The following is a 19,548-nucleotide window of genomic DNA, read 5'->3' as shown; positions in this document are numbered from 1 at the left end:
CAGCAGGTGATGAGTGAAGATAACTGATGGTGAGTGTCAATAAGCGATAAAATAAATCTAGCAACAGGAAAGAAACTAAAGTGGACATAGAAATAAACCAAGAGAGGATAAAACTAATCAGAGGAAACTAAATGGAAATGAAWGAAGAACAAAATGAAAGAATAAACTAAGAAACTAAAGTAAATACAGAGGAATAAACTGGTATGGCAAGACATAGGGTTGGGGCTGTCATTGAGGCTGGTGACGCCATGACACTTTCAATTTGACTCATTAGGATTTGATTAAGAACCAGATTTGTTCTTTGTAATTTCTGTCCAGTAAAACTATTAATCTATAATCAATAGTCAGGTCTATATAAAGATAGAATCCATGTTTCTGTCTCATATTTGTATGGTATTAAAAGGACCTGGAACTTTTGTTTTTCTACTGAAAGCTCTGGTTTGCACAATCAATGCCATGTGGGTGAAATTTTATGGATGATACTCTGATGTCCCATTYTCCTGAAGGCAACACMGAGCTGCACYACCAGAAACTGACAGAAACACCAAAGAGAAGAAGASTTATGATTAATGTAGTTACAGTTCTATCCATGTTTTAATGTTGCAGAGCTCAGTCGTTTTGCAAATAGATAAAAGTTTAAACTGGCATGTTGAATATCTTTTATCTGGTCATTTTGTGCAATATTTAACAACTAGAAAATGGTACAGAACAAGAATATTTTTTCACTCTGATTGGCTGCTGTTAGGCATACTGATTTTAACTTGAATGTTCATAAAATTTCGTAGACGCTTGTGAAAATAATTTCTATTCCCATGACTTTTTTGTTCTATGGGAATTTTTTTTAAATTATTATTATTTATATATATTTATACAAAAAAAGCTAAGAAAAATGTGACTCAAATTATCTAATTTCTGCTGGATTATTTGGTTATCCACAGAGCTTTACAGAAGTCTTCACACCCCTTGAAATTCACTTCAGCTTTGAATGAATTTTGTACGACTGTTTTGTGACAGACCGCGTGTCAAACCTCAGGCCCGCRGRCCAAATCCGGCCCACTGCAGCTCTTGAGGGCCACTGGCAAAAGTGTAATTTTGCCAAAGTTGTATTTTCAGATATTTTACTGCTCAGAAGTGATAATGTTTGCACTGTTAAAGTAATGTATACCTGTCTGTTTATGTAGGCAGGGAAAAAATAAGTAATATATACAATTATTATTTGTGTTCTACTTCTTAAACTCAATCGAAATTGAATTGGATTATGAGGTTTTTGACAACACCCACTGCAGCCACTGGAAGTTAACTAGTTAATAGACAGTCCCTCTGTGGGTGACATCAGTTCAGCTGGTCCAAATGAAGTCGATGTAGGGGACATGTGGAGGTTGGCGCCCTCTTCAGGTGAGATCAAAGTTGAACTTTTGGCCTACATGCATGGCGTTGTGTGTGTCAAGCATCTTCCAGAGAGATTGTTTTTCATTTGGAACAGAAAAGCTGGTCAGAGCTGATAGATGGATGGAGCCAAAAACAGTTTAGATAAAGCGGTCAAATCAATGGTCCAGTTAAGTTGCAACAAAATAAACCGGAAACGTTCAAGAGTTATAAATACTTCTCCCAGTATTTATCTGGAGAGTTAACTGTCAGACTAAAGCGACGCCTCGTTTCCCCGTTCCCAGACCTGGACGGTCTCATCGACAAGACGGAAGCAGAGATCAAGGACCACATAAAGAGCATGGAGCGGTGGAAGAACATCGAGAAGGAGCAGAACGACGCCATCAACCACGACACCAAGGAGCTAGAGAAGATGACCAACAGGCAGGGCATGCTGCTCAAGAAGAAGGAGGAGTGCATGAAGAAGATCAGAGAACTGGGCTCCCTGCCTCAGGAAGCCTTCGAGAAGTACCAGACCCTCACACTCAAACAGGTGCACACACACACACACACACACACACACACACACACACAAACACTTACCAGCATGCTCACTGTGTTCATTCCTTTCTTTTCCACTAACTTTATTCGCTCTTGATGGAGCTTTTCTGGTGTCTATATTTAAAAACTAAGTCGTTATTTTAGTTTCTTAGAATCGCAACATTTAAAAATTAAAGTGGCAATAAATTCATTTCCATTCAGGACAATAGAGATCGCCTAATGCTGCTAAGTTAGAAGAAGTTAAATTTTAAATCTGGGTTTGTCTAAACTGTTGTTTATCTCCAGATTCAAATGAGAAAAAGCATCATGATCTGCTATTTAGAGTCAAATTATTGTCTCAGATTTTTTGTTTTTCTTTCCTTTGGTGTTTTGTCAAATTAGTTATCTTGAATTTCTTTTTAAAGTGCAACTTTTTGTCTCTAAAGAAAAATTATTTTAAGTTTGAATCAGAATTTCTGTCTGAAGAAATCCCCCCCCCCCAGTAAAATAAAAAAGCTTTCCAGGCTTAAAAAATGAAGCAGAAACTTTTCTTATTAAAATTGAGTAAAAAAAGAAAAACAACCATATTTTTACTTAAGAGCTCTTTAAAAATCACTATATTGGTGTTAAAATACAATTTATCTTTCAACATGTTTCTCTTTAATATGTAAAACAGATTCATCTCAATAAATTGGAACAATTTGTTTTTGCGAAATGCTGCTGAAGCAAAAGGAAACAACTTAAAACTGTTGTTTTGAGCTGCTACCTGTGACACAACCCTGGTGCATCACTTGAATTTGGGAGGATGTTTTTATCCGGGTGAGTCACAGCAGAGCTGATTGGCTGAGAGTCGGCACTGGGCAGAAAACGAGTGGGACAGAAAAACTTTGAAAAACCCACAGAAAGCCTGAAAACCTGACCATTGTTAAAGGTTACAAGAAAGATGAAGGTTTAATGGCATTACTGGGATTTAAAATATTAGACCGACATAACGTATACATTTACATTTAACCAGAACTAACTTGTAATGTTAGCGCTTTAAACCGTAGTAGCAGGATGAAGGATCGTTTTAGCTTATTTGAAACCAAAACCTTTTAAACCTTGATGCAGTTGCCAGCCCAATTCTTACAGTCATATTTATCGGTAATCAAGCGGGTGGGCTAAAACACTTTTAAACACTTAGCGCAAATCAGACGAGGGAATCAGCGGCTAGAGCCGTGTTTCTTTAGGAATAAAGTTGAGGGCCATCACCTACCAGCCGCCCACGCAGCAGTGACTCAGACTCAAGTGCTCCGTCTAATTTTTGCTCTCAGCCAGTCAGCTTTGGGAGCAAAGGCTGTGGGATGAGTGGACTTGGCTGCATCTTTCATAAGTGTCTGAGTTTGTGTGAGTGTGTCTTTAGCCCCCCTTCCTCTTTAACAAAGCCGAGAATAGCTTCACACTTTCTCATAAACACTTCATCTAGATAATGTTGCTCCTCTGGCAGCCGCAGGCAGGGTGCAGGCAGGACGGTTCTGCTGATTGTTCAAGTGGAGGTGAAGCTGCTCGTGTTGCTTTGGCCATTAGTGGTTTTAAAGGATAAATGTGTTGCTGGAGAGCCTGGAATACCCGTGTGGAAAAATGAAACTGAAAGCATATCCATCTAATGGAGCTGAATTTGTGTTTTACTGTATTCTTGATGTAAATGAAATTACATCAGGACATGTGCGCATCCTTAAAAAGTCTTAAATTAATCAAGCATTAAAATATTTTAAATTTGTATGAAAAATGGGATATGGCCTAAAATAAATACAACATATCTTAAATTTTGTCGTGGCAGGACTATTTAATCTTGCATTAAACAACTTACTTTTCTGTCAGGGAAAAAGTGTAAGTGTTGATGCTACTGCTAACTAGTTACTAATACGCTCTTGCCAGCTACCTAGCTTTTTTGCATCTACTAAGTGCAAATTTATCGCTGATTGGCTGGACAACATTCATCTTCGCCACAAGCTAATGTCTGTTGCTAACCCATAAGGTGCTGGCTGCTTTCTGTGTAAAAAAACAACAACAACTTGGGTTCAAACTGTAAAAACATATACGCAGTGTGAGAAGCACAAAACTGCTGCTAAGAGCCACAAACAGACATGTCCGCCGTGACCTCCTGGTGAGCTTGTCTGAAGATGTCTGGCGCTACTGCTGCTAGCACCAGTCTAGGAGCAGCATTCGAAGTCGCAGGTTTAGTGGATTTTAAACCCCAGTCTTCCCTGTTTAAGAATTTTATTTCAGCAAATTTGTTACAATAAAGTGAAATACAACTGAGAAGGAGCGTGAAACCAAAAGACAGTGAAGAGCCACAGATGCAGCTATAATGACAAGTAGGGTAAAAAATTAAAAGGAAAGGAATAGTTTCCCATTCTTTTGTTGCATTACAAGTCTTAAATTTCATTCATGATGGTCTTAAAATGTCTTAAATTTGATCGGGTGAAACCTGCAGAAGCTAAATTATTACCATAAAGATAATTACCATACTTGCTTAACTTGTTTGTTTCCCCACCTCTTCACCATGTAAATTGATAAGTGAAATGAGGCAGAGCCTAAATAAATCAATCATCGTCCCCGACCTCCTGCAACGCTGGACCGTAGCACTCCGCCAGCAGCTGCTAACGAAAACATGATGTAACGTTTTATTTTGATTCTGCTCCAACAGCTGTTCAGGAAGCTGGAGCAGTGCAACACGGAGCTGAAGAAGTACAGCCACGTCAACAAGAAGGCCCTGGATCAGTTCGTCAACTTCTCCGAGCAGAAGGAGAAGCTAATCAAGCGTCAGGACGAGCTGGACCGTGGCTACAAATCCATCATGGAGCTCATGAACGTCTTGGAGCTGCGCAAATACGAGGCTATCCAGCTCACCTTTAAGCAGGTGCGAGCAGATCGCAAAGTCGCGGATGAAAACCACATGGCGCCACGAGAAAGCACGATAACAACCCCAACGCTTTCCTTTCAGGTGTCGAAAAACTTCAGCGAGGTTTTCCAGAAACTCGTCCCGGGAGGCAAAGCCACGCTGGTGATGAAGAAGGGCGACGCCGAAGGCAGCCAGTCCCAGGACGAGGGAGAGGGGGGAGCAGACAGCGAGAGGGGATCCGGATCCCAGAGCAGCGTTCCCTCGGTGGACCAGTTCACAGGAGTCGGCATCAGAGTAAGGCAGCGTCATTTCATCCCAACGTATCGGGTAATAGTAATCTGAGCCAAAACCTCCTGATTGTGAACAGAAAGCGTCTGGAAATGTCAACACAGGGAGTCCGTGTATCCTCATTAAGTCTTAAAAAGTCTTGAATTCATGTATATAAAACTGAGGCCTTAAAAATCTTAAATTAATTCACAAAAAGGTAAGTTTGTCTTACATATGTTAATCACAGGTCTTAAATTTTATGGTGGGAGGACAATTTAAATCTTGTTTTTCCCCCTGTGGCAATCGTTTTTTCACTGCGTTCAGTGACTCAAGGTGGTTGAGATTAGTGCTAACTAGCTGCTAATATACCTTGCTAGCTAGCATCAGATGAGACGACCCGCTGAATTTAAGCATATTACTTAGCGGAGGAAAAGAAACTATCTTTTCCTCCGCCAATACACAGTAGTAGAGCTGCTGTGTATTAGCAGCCATGTTAGCAGTAACCAATGCTTCTGGTTCCTACAGTGGAAACAGAGGGAGGAGAAAAACTAGCTAGCTAGCAAGAAAAAACAAAAGCTAACTAGCTGAAAATTTTTTTTTTTCGTCTCATGATTTAAGCCAAATTTATCGCCATACGACGCTACATTTATTCTGTAAAAAAAAACGTGTGGGTTTAAGGTTGTTTCTTTAGTTCATTTCTGACACGATGCAGATCTTAAATTTCATTCATAATGAACTCTTAATTCAATTTTAGAAGTCTTAAATTTAAGGTAGTGAAACCTGCGGAAATCCTGTGACATGTATCCGTCCATCAAGGTTTTGTATAAATGTATAAAAGTTTTCTGAGTGCATCTGTGTGGTTCTTTTGTTCTGCTGGGGAAATAAAAACCCATCCCTCATCACGGCTCCGTCCCCTCAGAGCAGAACCAAGGTGAAGTTAGTCATGCAGTGAGTAATGCTCGGTTCTCTTCACGCTAAATTTATCCCGACCCGTATGAAAGCCGTCACATTCGCTCCGGTTCTTTGTCTGGGCCCACAGAAACAGATTAATGTGCATTAAGACGGGAAGCATCAGGTGAGATCGGTGTGTTTGTGTGTCTGCCTTGCAGGTGTCGTTCACGGGGAAGCAGGGGGAGATGAGGGAGATGCAGCAGCTGTCCGGAGGTCAGAAGTCTCTGGTGGCTCTGGCTCTGATTTTTGCCATCCAGAAGTGCGACCCGGCTCCTTTCTACCTGTTCGATGAGATCGACCAGGCCCTCGACGCCCAGCACAGAAAGGCTGTGTCAGGTAAACGAGCAGCCGCCTCCTCCCATCTGCTGTGATGAACATTAGGGATGGGGAAATGTTGTATTTATTATCTGGAAATATGTATATATGTATAAAATGTAGTTTTATATAGGTAGTTGGTGATTTGTGCTCTTACAAAACTGACAGCATTACTGAGATTTTTACTTTTCTTTTTTCCCCTTTTGGTCCCAGTAGATTATTACCACTGAGTATTCAGATCATACTTAGGGGAAAGAATTATAGTATTTTGAGAATAAAGATGTATGAAACAGTTGAAATAATATGAGAATAAAGTTATAACATTATAACTTGTTTCTAGTTTCTAATTTTATGACTGTTCACGCTAAGAAAATTTACATTTTCTTAGCCTGAGCCTAATGCTATCAGTGTTGTAAATTATGAATATTTAAAAAAAAAAAAAAAAAAAGATTGAATGCAGGGGATGTTTGTTGTTTTCGTTGAGTGTTTTATTCATAGTTTAGTGTAGTTCTAATTTGGTATAGTTTATTTAGCAGCTCGGTCTCATTCTCTGAGCAGTCTTCGTTTGTGAGGCTTTGACTTCACTTAAAAGAAAAGTTTTCTCTGATGTAAATTCTTAGAGGAAGAGATGATAAACAGGTGACACCGATGGGATTGCTGTGTAACGAAAACAAACATTTGGATTAATCAGAACCACTAACTTTCAGCACCTAAAAATAGCTTCTGGTATCTAGAGAATATGTGGGAACTCTCAGAGTTTGTATGTTAATTCTTTCTATGTGCAGCATCCAGCATAGACAGAGTAATACTTATAAATCAAACAACTGGAAAGACGCCCATCGGGCCTCGTTTTATATTTTTTTGCAGACATGATCGTGGAGCTGGCCGGCCACGCTCAGTTCATCACCACCACCTTCAGGCCGGAGCTGCTGGAGTCGGCAGACAAGTTCTACGGAGTCAAATTCAGGAACAAGGTGAGGCGCTCCTGTCTGCTGGAAGACAGATATTTTCTTTTAAGCAAATTATTTCATTTAATTATTCCTTAGAGGTTGGTTTCTGATTCCCTTTAAACATATTAAACCTGTAATTTCAAGGTCCCCTTGAATTTCATGTTGGCTAAATAAACTAAACATATATATATCATATATATATATATATGTATAAAAACACATTTTCTTGTAACTTGAGCTGAAACAAAAGCTATAAAGCTGCTTTCATCCAATCAGAGGCTTCTATCTTACCTTGTCTACTTTTATCATTTTACAACTAAAGTTCAGCAGGAATGGAGAACTTTCCTCTATAAACAAGGTTTTCCATCTGTTCTTTACCAACCCGCTCTGCCAGAGTCTTCAGCGTTTTAATGTTTCATAGCCTGAATTATCGGTGCTTCGTCAGAGTGGCATTGATCGGTTGTGAAGTGTCTCCGTGTCTTTGTGTTTTAAGGTGAGTCACATCGATGTGATCACAGCGGAGCAGGCCAAAGACTTTGTGGAGGACGACACCACCCATGGTTAACGCGCTCTGCCTCCGACGTCGAGGGCCACACACACACACAGAAATAATCCACCACCTCTGCAAACTGCTGTTTTTACTTTTTACTTCTGTTGGAAATTAAACTGAAAATCTTTGGCTTGTCACATTTGAAGTTTAGATGTATTCAAATCCCGAAAGGCATAAACAAGGACGAGGAGAGACAAATAACAGGAATCTGAGTGAGGGGCGTTTATGTTTGTCCTATCCCTGAACCCAGATTTCACACCGGACCTCCAACTTCATAAAGTTTAGTGGCTCTTTGCACACAGAGCTCTTTATGTTGCTGTGATACATTTTCAAACATTGAGGCTGACGTTGGATGAGGCAGAGACAGAAAACGGCTCCTCCTTTTGTACATACGAATCTGTTTTGATACGACTTGAGTTAAAATGTTGCTTTTAAGGTTTGTGAGAAGTGCGTTTATGAGAAAGGGGGGGTTCAGCTTGTTTTCGGTGCCGGCTGTGGAACAACAGCGTTCATATACATTCATATTTTTTAAATTTCTGTAACCTATACCGCTTGTACTGTTGAAACAATGATTGTTAGTGTTTAGATTGTTATACCTTACCCTGGTTGTTACTGTATTGTGTAACTTCTTGCTTTAGGTCAGCAGAATAAAAGTTTATATTCCTCTTCGTCTAATTTCCCCGTCTGGTCTGAAGTTGGTCACCTGAGTCGCCGTCTCAGCAGCGGGAGGGTTTTGGGTAAAGCAGCCTGTGAATACCGCACTAAGTCCAAGTTTTCATATTTTTGTTTGGAAATAAACTTCTCATTAGTTGTGCTTTTGTTTCCCAGTCTGATTTTGAATTTTTTTTTCTTTTTTTTTTTTTTATGCTATTGAAAAAAAAGCTTATAAAAATAATAAAAGATTTTAAAGGTTTTTAGTTCATTGTTTCGTTTGTTTTCCTCTAAGACCACAAGGTGCCGCTGCAGCTAATGCCCGACCTCCTCAAGACAGTGGCTGAGATGATTTTTTTTTAATTTGGAAGAAATTGAGTTTTTTCTAAAAAGCACTCTGTCTCGTGTAACATAAGAAAAGTGACTTTATTTATTTTAGTAATTCAGTTTTGAAAGCAATTATATATTTTAAATGAGGTTTATTTTTGAGTGTGTTCCCAAATTCAGTTTCTCAGCTTTAATTTGATTTAAACGTTTACTTTTTTTCACACTGTAGCCTGATGTGTGCTGTGAATGGAAAATAACTTTAGTAGTAAATATTCTAAATGCATTATTTATGTGAAACCTTTGTTCACTAACTTTCCTGTGGTCGATGTCGAGTCTGGAGATTTTACGGTAAATGCTGAGGACATAACTTGATTTTCACTTTTTTGCTTTTAGTGAAAATTGAAAAATTAAAAGTAGTAGAATTTTGGGATTTGATTACCTATGAGCAATAATCATTCAAGTTAGCATTCATAAGTGTATAATGCTAATTTGTTATTTGCATACTTATTTAAATCAGGGGTTCCCAATGTGGGGGTTGAGTCCCTCGTTTGGGTCGTAGTAGAGTATAATCCAAAATGATTTTCATGATCATAGTGATGTGACCTCTGACGTCTATTTAAGGTCAACAGGGACAAAATTAAATAAATATGAAGTAATTAAATGATTCACTAAATAATGTGCAGTAATATACCTTTTTTATACATTGTTAAAGAAATTACTTAAAAATACCAACAGTTATGTAACAATATTTTTATTTTTAAACAGTGGGAAATGTATGTATTTTTAGGTGGTCGCCCAGTTTGGCACTGTGATTTTAGGAGTCGCACATGAGCTAAATTAACTTTTGAAAGATGTTCTCAATTATCCAGATGCTCCTCTATTAGCTATTCACTAAAACATGCTGAAAATCCTAACTTGCCTTTTCCAGTTTCCCTTCATAATATCCCTTAACTTCAGAGCCCAGCGTCTGGCGCACATTTCGCTGGCCTTGCAGTGACGTTATGTTTTGATATTTAGGTCCATTATCCTGCTTAATCAAAGCGTCCCAGCGGAGCTCCTTTCCTTCTCGTGTAACATCACCCTGTACTGGCAGCCTCTCTGAAAGCCTGTGACCTCCAGAGACGGCCTCAAGGGTCACTGCTGTAATACCACAGACCTCCGAATCATCCTGGCCGGCGGCACGGCGAGGTGCCAAGGAGTCGGTCTAACCTTTAAGAGCAGAGTACACGATGGTTCAGTGTTCAGAAGCTGTGCCGCATCGTGGCGCCCTTTCTGATTGATGCAGAAAATAACCACTCTGTCTTACCAGCCAGCTGTTGTCACACTTCTGATTTCACTCCTTTACACATTTTTTTATTGCTTTTCTATTTTTATTGGTTGTTTTATGCTTTTCTAAAACCTTTGAAATGTAAATTAACCAAATTCTATGGCATATTTAAATAAATGGAAACTCCTTATCCATGTCCATCACATTAACATTAGGAAGCCTGATAGGGTTGTTTCAAGAGGTTATAGCTCGTAAATATCTTGTCTGCAATAGCTGACAATAACAGATTAGGGCCAATAGAAAAGCGGATTTCATTGTATTGAAATAACTGCATAATAGAGTTGGGGCAGTTCATGCAAATATTTTATTAACCTGTACAGCTGTCCCCATAAAGAACATTATGAGCCTCAGTTGGCATAGCGACTAATATACAAACCAAAGCAATTATTAGTCTGCTGGTAAAATGCTACAGCATTCATGATAAAAAGAAGTTGATTTCAGTTCACTTTTGATTTTGAAGAAAATAATAAATAAATCTGACAAATTCTCTATCATTATTACAGAAGAGGATTAGACAGAGCCACTGGGGAGTTTGGGCTTGGTCCGAATTGACTTTCTGTTTGAGCCCAGTAGAAAAGGCTCGTTTGCTAACTAGATGCAAAGAAGCAAGAATGTCACAATTGATAGTGGAGTTGGACCTTAGAGCGAACAGGAGAATGGCAGCATCATTTATACGGTAAAGAATAACGTGCAGGAAACTACTAGAGACCAGTACGGCGGAAACCGGAAGTGAAGAACAGAAGAGTATTGTAGCAAACTGACAGGTAAACTAGTGGGAGGGTGAATGAGTGACATGACAACCAGGTGTAATTAATTAAGACAATGAGTTGCAGCCGCATAGTCCACCTTTCATCTCGCCCGTGAGGCTCTTTTAAACAGAGCTTATTAGAAAGCCGAAAGCACAAGAGTAAAAAAATGTTCAATGACTACAGGAAAACAGAAACTGTCAAAACTCAAACACATCAGCAGAAGTTAATTTTATTGCAGTAACCAAGCAGCCATATCTAACATGATTGACAGCTGTGCAGGATATTTGATACCGATGCTGAACAAGTGTCAAAGTTTGTATCCATGTCCACAGCATACCTGCCACGTTTTGGATTTGAGAAAACTGAGACTAACGTAAGAGGGGGGAAATAATACTGGATATAATACGGGAGCACGGCATATGAGTGTTTTGATACGCCGTTTTTTACTCGTAAAAAGCGGTAGTTTCCCGGTCAAAACGGGTATGGACCGGAAATGACTGCGACACACCTCAGAGCTCTACCAGTACAACCACAGGTATTTTCCGGCTCCATTTGCCTTTATTTCACGGTAACCAGTCGCGTTTGATCTGTTTTCAGGGCGCGCGCTCCTAAACACAGAGCATTGGTCGGAAAGGTTCAAGAAAACCAATAAATTCACTTTAACTTTGTCAACTGGACCAAGACTGGAGTTCAGTCAGAACTCTGGCAGCAGCTTGTCGATATGGTAAGAAATATAAACATTTCAAACTTTCCCCGCCATTTCTGAGCCGTCGCGGACCTACAGCGCTCTGGATGTTGACATGGATTGAAAGGGTGATTCTCGGCTGTAAACTCCCTGTTGCATTTTTATTTTGATATCAGAATGTTAAGCACAGTAATGAATAGATAATGCCAAACCATAATCAAGATGCTAATCGTTTTAGCGGCATAAAACTGTCCCGCTTTATGCAGCGGCGAGTTAATTTGTTGTCTAGCAGGTGCTGATTAATGGCCGCGGGGAAGAGGAGGGGGAGGCGTGTGAAAGGTCTGGCTCTTTTCTTGCACTCCATGTTGGTCCATCTGTGTGGCAGGCCTGAAACGCTAGCTGATTATATTTTTATTCCCCATCAGATCGCTCCCAGAACCATCTGTCTGTTTTAAGGCTCTGTCAGCCGATCAGAAGGTCTGTCCTCCTCCGTCTGGCTGTTTCTCCATAACACAGAGATGAGACTGTGACCCATGCAGACACAGATCCAGAAGCTGATTTAGGGTGTTGTGGTAGTCCAAGCTGTGTGTCACAATGTTTTGCTCCAACAACAAAAAAATGGTCGACAGCAGCTAGTGGTTGTGAACAATCTGAGCATTTAGAAACTCTCTCATTTCTGTAAAATGTCTGGAATAAACTGAGAAAATCTAACAGAACCCCTGCCACCTGGGGAATACTTACTAATAGGAGAGCATCGATTAGTTTCCTGGTAGATTTGCAATTGTAAAAAAGCTTGACCTGCATATTCTGATTTTTACTGATACAGATCTTTTTCCGTCTCAGATGTTGCTAAATATAGCAATAAAATCACTGAATTGGCAACAGTGAAGTGACTGTTAACTGCTGACAGACGGATATGAACTGGTGGGTCGGTCCATCAGTCAAACCTCTTTCACGCAGAGCACAAGAGGACAGTGGTTTAGACCTGTGTCAAGGTAGATAAGATCAGCTTCACATGTAAGTATTGGCCAATCTCCCAAAATTAAGGAAATTATAGCCGACATCTCAGTGACCACTTCTTGCTTAACTGCATTTTAATTACATATTGCAATGTATTGCTCCTTTTTCTAATTTATTGGTAATTATCACAAGGGTAATATGACATTTTTCTTATTGCCCCCAGTTTCCAACACCTTTAGCATCTTAGGTAGTGTAATCTGTGCCAGGCGTGTATGACTTTATAGCTCTGACAAAAAGATGGGTTTACAACTGTCCAACAGTCCAATATTTAGTTGCAATACTAACATTGTGCACTCTGATATTGCAGTGATGATGCAGTATACTGAGCATCTAACATTCAGTTGCTTGGATTAGATGATTTAGGGTGCATTCACACTAGGGCTGTTGTAAACGATTATTTTAGTAATCGAGTAATCTATAGATTTTTCTTACGATTAATCGAGTAATCGGATAAAAACAATTATGAAATAAAATATTGGTAAATCTTCCATAACACCAGTGTTACTATCGGATATCAACATCAGTCTATTTTTTTCCACATTTGTGCTTCCCTACCAGTTACTTTTTTTGTAGACCGGGGGAGCAACACGGGATATTTACGGCTCCTCCGTTCAGAAACTCATCTACCAGCCATGTTCCGCCTCCCGTTTGTTCAGACCGGGATGATATAAGTTTATTGTGCGGCTCATCCGTAAAGCTGCTCTTACCCTGCAAGCATCAACCCTCAGCCGCCCGCCGTGTTCAGTCTCTCCGCTCACCTGTATAAATCCTCCTCAGCTTCTTCCCGCCGTCCAACCAGCAGCTCTGGAGCAGAAATGCTGCCGAACTCCCGGCATCGCGCCGGTCATTTTAAGGATGTTTATTGTTCCCACAAAAACGATGAAAACCCGGAATTATCACCAATCAGTAAAATCCCCGCGGGCCGAACTTGAAGATTGGRCGTTATGCCGCTAACACGTAGCTTCCGTCAACAACTCAGAGGCGGAAGTCAGAGCTCCACTCAACGCAAATAATGTTCCGGCTGAAACACGGTGCGCTAAATGATAAAACATAAATTAACAAAGCTTCGAGGCAGGTCAATTTTCCTCGAGGATTTTAATAATCGAGGTACTCGAATCACTCGAGGAATCGTTTCAGCCCTAATTCACACCAGCCCTGTTTGGTTCACTTTAATCCAACTCTAGCCGCCAAAAGGTTCAGTTCATTTGTGTGAATGTGAAACCAAACTCTGACGTGGACCAAAAAAAAAAAAAAAGGTGAACTCTGGACCACCTACAAGCTTAGGTCTTGGTTTGGTTCAAGAGAAGTCTGGCGTGAAGTCTGGAGACGGCTCCAAAAGCAGGAAGTATTTCAGCGCTGGGCATTCTGGGTAAATACAAAACAAATGTGAGAGTCTAGCGCTAGTGGAAGAAATGGCTCATGGTCTTTAACAAAAGCAAAAGAAACAATTCAGCTGTAAACATTTTTGTTTACATTTTGTAAAGAAGAAAGTTGGGTTTATCTCTTTCTCAGAGGATTTTGTGTCGTTTCATTCAGTGGTTCTGGGTGCAGCGCCACCACAGGTGAGGAGGGGACAGGTTTTCCAAATTGTTTGGTTCATTTGCAATGTGAAATAACCTCATCCGCTGAAAATGTAACAAATGTCCCAATTTGGTCCCCAATCAAACCGAGTATACCAGACTGTGAACATAAGTAAAACATATTAGCACAGTTAACAGGATGTGTCACCAATATGTTTGTTAACACTTCCTTTTGGGGAAAATGCTTTATGGCTTTATTCATATAGGACATGAAAAATTATAGTGTCAGCAATGTGATAAACAGTTTTGATGTTTGTCCCCATTCATATAAAGAACTATTAAGAAATGTAAATTTTGAGCAATATAAGAGGATTTTTATTTAAGTTAACTATTTAACATTTAGCTAATTAAATATTTTTTGCCAGAATTCCTTATTTGATTTCCAGTTTACTTTTAACAAATTAGTTCAAAATGTTGTCAAACATAACTTTCAGAAACATTATACCAACCTGTACAGCAAATTTTGAGTCGTGTTTTTACACTAATTATTAATTACTATTACAGATTAAAGACAAATATGGGATTTTATATATGTTCTCTTTCCTTGCATTTACTTTAGACAATTTAACAACAAGGAGCTGTTTATTTTCTTTACTAGACCCCTCGCTGCGTTATTGGTTTCTGGTGTTTGGACTCTTTGGCTGTGTAAAATGTGAGCGTGTTAAACTCCCCTGATCTCAGCTGTTTAGCGCTTCGCCGGGATCCACAGGCGGCCTGCTGCTGCTGCTGCTGGTGTCTGTGTCGTTTGGGTCTATAAAACGTCTCAGAGATCATAAACTCACTTCTACTTTGGGCTTCTGAAAATGGACCCTCCGGTCTGCATAAAGTCCGCTATGTGATTGGACGGAGGCGACTCGGCGCGGTTGGCGTAACTGTGTGTTAATTTTAGTCCATCAATAAAATAATGTAACACCGTTCCTGCTGCGAAGGCTGGAATTTAAAGGCTGCGGTTGTCTTTGTCGGCTCTTTTTTTTTTTTTAAATGCATGGTCTGTGAGGTCAGATGCTATATCTGCGCTTGGCCAAATTGTCAAAGTCTGGTCTGTGTATATAAATTGTGAGGTTTCAAATCCTGCTCCTGAGTGTACATGGATGAGTTTTGTTTACAATAACTCTGAGAACCTGAAGTTTAGATGCAAACTGGCAACTGAATAATGCCAATATTGGACTCAACAAAGTTAAAAAAATCACACATACAAGCATCAAATATGTACACACCTTCACTGATACTTTGTTAAATGTTCAGTACCAAGTTAGTCCCCATCCACTCTTGTTTTGAAACCTCCTTGCATAATACTGGCAGGATATTTGGTTACTCTCACTCGGGGATGGAACCAATCGCTGGCCACCACTGCCAAGCGATTAGTTGTTTCCATAGGAAGGTAACCCACCAGCAAAGCACACCTCTGGAACAGATAGCTCCCCTTGAAAGCAACTGTTGGCAGCAATGATAATATTAATATGCTCCTTTATTAATAGCAAGGCCTTCAAGAAAATATTGGCTCTGTCCCTGCGCCCCCCTATGAAGCGTGTATTCAGTAGAATGCATGAGATACAAGGGTGCCAAAATTGGAGAATTGAAACGGTACAGGTTACGCATCGAAACTTTCACATCCAAAATGACAAGACTGGTCATTGTTTTGTACCACTACAAACGACAGTACAACGGTAGGATTTTAAATGTACATAATAGTGATTTTTGCTATCTAGTCATTGCGAGAGAAATTTGGATGTCCAAATGTGTTTTGTTATGTTTGCACATGTACAGTAGAGTGAAGCAGAAATGATTTCAGTACTTTAAACTTGAAATATTTTCTGCTCGGTGAACATCTCTATACTTCTGCATTTTAATTCAAAACAAACGGAGCAATGAGTAACACTCCGCTGAAATGTTCCACTGGGACTCTTTCTTTTTGGAAGGGATCGTCTCGAATGATGATAATAACTTGACACATTCCAGATTTTCTGCTTTTGGACAATGAACTGTAAAAGATTGCAACCTAAGGTACCCAGTAATTCTTCTTGTAAGAGAAGCCATTTTGCCAGTCTTAAATTAAAATGTAAGAGAATTAATCTGAATTCACTTAATCTGTAGGTTAACTTTGCTGTAGCCAACTTGGCTTCACTACAAGATTTAGACAAACAGACTGGTTTTAGCAATCGGGCCACTGACCGGTTTGACACATGTCGGCTTTAATCCTTTTGCAAATGGAGCGTTCCCCCCTCACGCGAAGGCTCAGCTCCACGCTGGGAGACATTCTCAGCTGCAGCGGGAGAATTTGCTGCAAACCGATCGCTTGGAAAGAGAGCCGAGTACAGATTTACTTCAGCTCAAACAGTGGTGCTCTTCTGCTTCCTTTCACAGACATTGTGTTGGAATCCTAGTTAAATACAAAATACACTGTTGGTGAAAATCTACACATGCCAGTTTGGAGGTGTAGGAGAAGTAGTTTCCTGCAGATGTACAAAAAAAGCATCTCACCATTAGTTATTTGATATGGCACCTTTTCAACAATGGAAACATCTCAAATATTTTAGATGGTTGTGTTTACAGCGCCCCCTACATTTTTTGGCACCACTGGCATAGACCTGCACAAAGTCTGAAAATTAATTTGTCTTTCACTGCAGAATAACTTATTTATTTTTGCTGCATTCTTGAACAGTAGCTACAAAATGTGTGCAAAACTCTCAATATCCAGCTAATGTCAGAAAAACGAACAAAATTTCACAATTGCTGTGTTTCCATTAAATTCGAAACATAATTAAAATCATGTGTGAATAAGTTTGTTCATGCTATGCGTCATTTAAAAACGCCGCACGTTTTTAAAATGCGCCATCACCGTTCAGACTGCAGGCCTGAACGCTCAGCTGTAAACTGTTGGATTTAGTACCACAGACTGAAGTGGCTCAAGTCAGATTTTTTTTGAGGGGGTGGAAAGATCGGAATTGGGACGTTCAGGAATGGCTTTGAAGAAGTCAAATATAGGTTGCATTTGTCCCCCCCAAACAAAACAAAAAAAAAAATCAGATTTGGGTCGCATTTGACCAGTGTGTGAATGTAGCCTAAGAGTGATCAAATATTTAGACACATATAAGGACATTAGACTAGATATTGGTGTAAAGGTTTCAACGTATTTGGTGCTACATGTCATTTGGATCTCTTATTTTAAGCATTACTCATAAACAAGTGATCTCGGGATCCCATTGTAACAACATCTTTAAGATTTGAGAGTCTGACTCGGTGTCGCACACTTTATCGCCGCCCTGGTTCTTTACGAGGCCTCTGGTTGCCACTCTTCATCGTCAAATTTGACTTCTCATCACTTGGCTTTTTAACCGCAGCTGTCCACACCGAATTCGACAAATTGCATTTCTGCGTGCTCTCAGTTCACACGGCCGCGCTAATCTTAGACGCATCGGCGACTCATGGGAAATGTGGTTTTATTTTGACATTTTTAGAACTGCGAGAATAAATTCACTCTGGTAATCACGGCGCTAAGGACCACGTGAAGATCGAGCCGACACATCCGGAGGTTTTGTAAGACTTGTGAATGCTGAGTAGAAGGGGCAGGGAGGTGTTCTCAGGTTTACTGTACAGCCTTTAAAGCTTTCATACAGCATGTGATTCTGTAGATAGATTTTTAACATTTCATTCTCATGTCTCTTGGACTTTAAAGTTGTGATTTAAACATCAATATCAACCTTTGACTGGTGTTGTTTCAGGAGATTCGCTGCACAAACGGTTTAAATGCAACTTGTGTGCTTAACGCCGAGTTATCCAGACTGCCACCATTATAGAAACCACTTCATGCTACAGTGGTATCTGCTTTCTCGCAATGCCAAAAATAAGCAAAGGGGGAGGATGGAGGATTGTTATGTAGGGTTGTCACATGAACGCAGACGTGCTCACGCGAAGCATTGCTGCAGACGGTTGTCGGCAGGGATTGTTGGAGGTTCTCTGCCTCCAACTTAGCAGTTTGTTGTTCGAGGCGTCAGACAGAGTGAGGCTGCAGAATTTGAATGCTTTGCTTAGACGTATGCGACGCATGTACCGCGTCTGCAGCGTCAGAGTGCAGGAGGAGATCTGTCATTTTTGCTTTTCTCTGCTTGCCACGGCGCATGCATGAAGTAAACTTGTGTAACACAAAGATCAGCATGATTGCTCAACTTTACTTGGGCATGCACAAGTTATGCAGCCAATAGTAAAATCAAACTACTGGCACAACTTTCCATGTCTACACCACAAAATATGATGCGTCTCAACTGAAAAACATAAATGAAAAATACTGTTTACCAAATTACATCATTGACTGAATTTGAATGTAACTTGGATCAAATTAAGTAAAATGAATTGAATTTGAGCATATCACTTTGACTTCTAATTCCTGGAAATAGGTGAGGAATCTTTCTTGCCTCTCTGAAAAGTCTTATTTAAATGCTCAAACTCACTTTTTGACCGTTGCTTTTGATCATCTCACCCTTAAAACTATTTTGTACTTCTGCTGTTTTGTTATTGTGTAAAAAGGACTTTTGTGAGCTTTGTTAATAATGTTTTGATAATGTTATTTCATCATCAAAAACATACCTGCATTGTTGCCTCGATGATTTTATTCATGTTTGAGAAATCCTTTAATCTTCCATTAAAGGTTGGTTGGAGGCCAAAAGTTTAGGCCTCCAACCAATCAGGAGGCCTAAACCTTTGCTCTCACAAAGCTCCGCCTACTTACCCAAAGTACACGAAGCTGCAGTTTCCGCGCTGAGCTTCCGCCTCACAGATCGACTACCCCTCTCAGCTCCTCCAGATTAGTGGCAGCAGCAGTGAGCAAACGCCTGGTGGAACTGGTGAGCTCCTCATAGGAACTACCTCCCAGTTCAACACTCCTGGGAACGGCAGTAAACAGGATCATGAAGAAGCATTGTTGTAATGACTCCTGGGAAGGAACAGGAGCTTCTGAAAGACACAGAAGTCAATTTATTTCAAGGCCTCAAATTTACTTTTAATTATGTTTGACATATGCAGCATTTTTGTAACAACCCATATTTGGGTTGTTTTGAAAATGTTGACTGGATCAAAGTCATTTTAATGTAGCTGCAGATCATGATCTCTAGATTTCTCCCTCATCCTCAGTTCTTCCATCTCATACATGGATCAGAACCAAACACAACGGAAATAAGGTGGAATATGAAATCTTTAGTACAAATCAAATTCTACTTGAGCATTTTATGATTATTTTGTTGTCATAATCTGTTGAAGTGGCCAAAGCAATAAACTGAACCCTATAGCTAACAGCAGTGGTTTGTATATGGATTTCAAAAGGCAGCTCCTTTGGAAACAGTACAGCAGTATCACAACACTGCTGCCAAAATCTATTTCTTGTCCAGTCAAAA

At 39.9% G+C, this 19,548-nt stretch overlaps 1 protein-coding gene across 1 annotated transcript in view; it reads left to right on the top strand.

The window, feature by feature from the left end:
* smc3 (structural maintenance of chromosomes 3) overlaps positions 1 to 8,636 on the top strand; it is a 31,526-nt gene extending 22,890 nt beyond the window's left edge. The window contains exons 24-29 of the mRNA XM_008411006.2: positions 1,671 to 1,918; positions 4,595 to 4,807; positions 4,892 to 5,083; positions 6,166 to 6,343; positions 7,190 to 7,296; positions 7,766 to 8,636. Coding sequence (XP_008409228.1) covers positions 1,671 to 1,918; positions 4,595 to 4,807; positions 4,892 to 5,083; positions 6,166 to 6,343; positions 7,190 to 7,296; positions 7,766 to 7,837 — 1,010 coding nt within the window. The 3' untranslated portion in view covers positions 7,838 to 8,636. The remainder of the gene's footprint in view (positions 1 to 1,670; positions 1,919 to 4,594; positions 4,808 to 4,891; positions 5,084 to 6,165; positions 6,344 to 7,189; positions 7,297 to 7,765) is intronic.
* Positions 8,637 to 19,548: the final 10,912 nt, after the last annotated feature.

Source organism: Poecilia reticulata, linkage group LG1 (genome assembly GCF_000633615.1).
Source record: "Poecilia reticulata strain Guanapo linkage group LG1, Guppy_female_1.0+MT, whole genome shotgun sequence".
In the NCBI taxonomy this organism is placed as follows: domain Eukaryota; kingdom Metazoa; phylum Chordata; class Actinopteri; order Cyprinodontiformes; family Poeciliidae; genus Poecilia; species Poecilia reticulata.
Note: the sequence above shows the minus strand (reverse complement) of the source record. Positions and strands in the feature narration are given on the sequence as shown.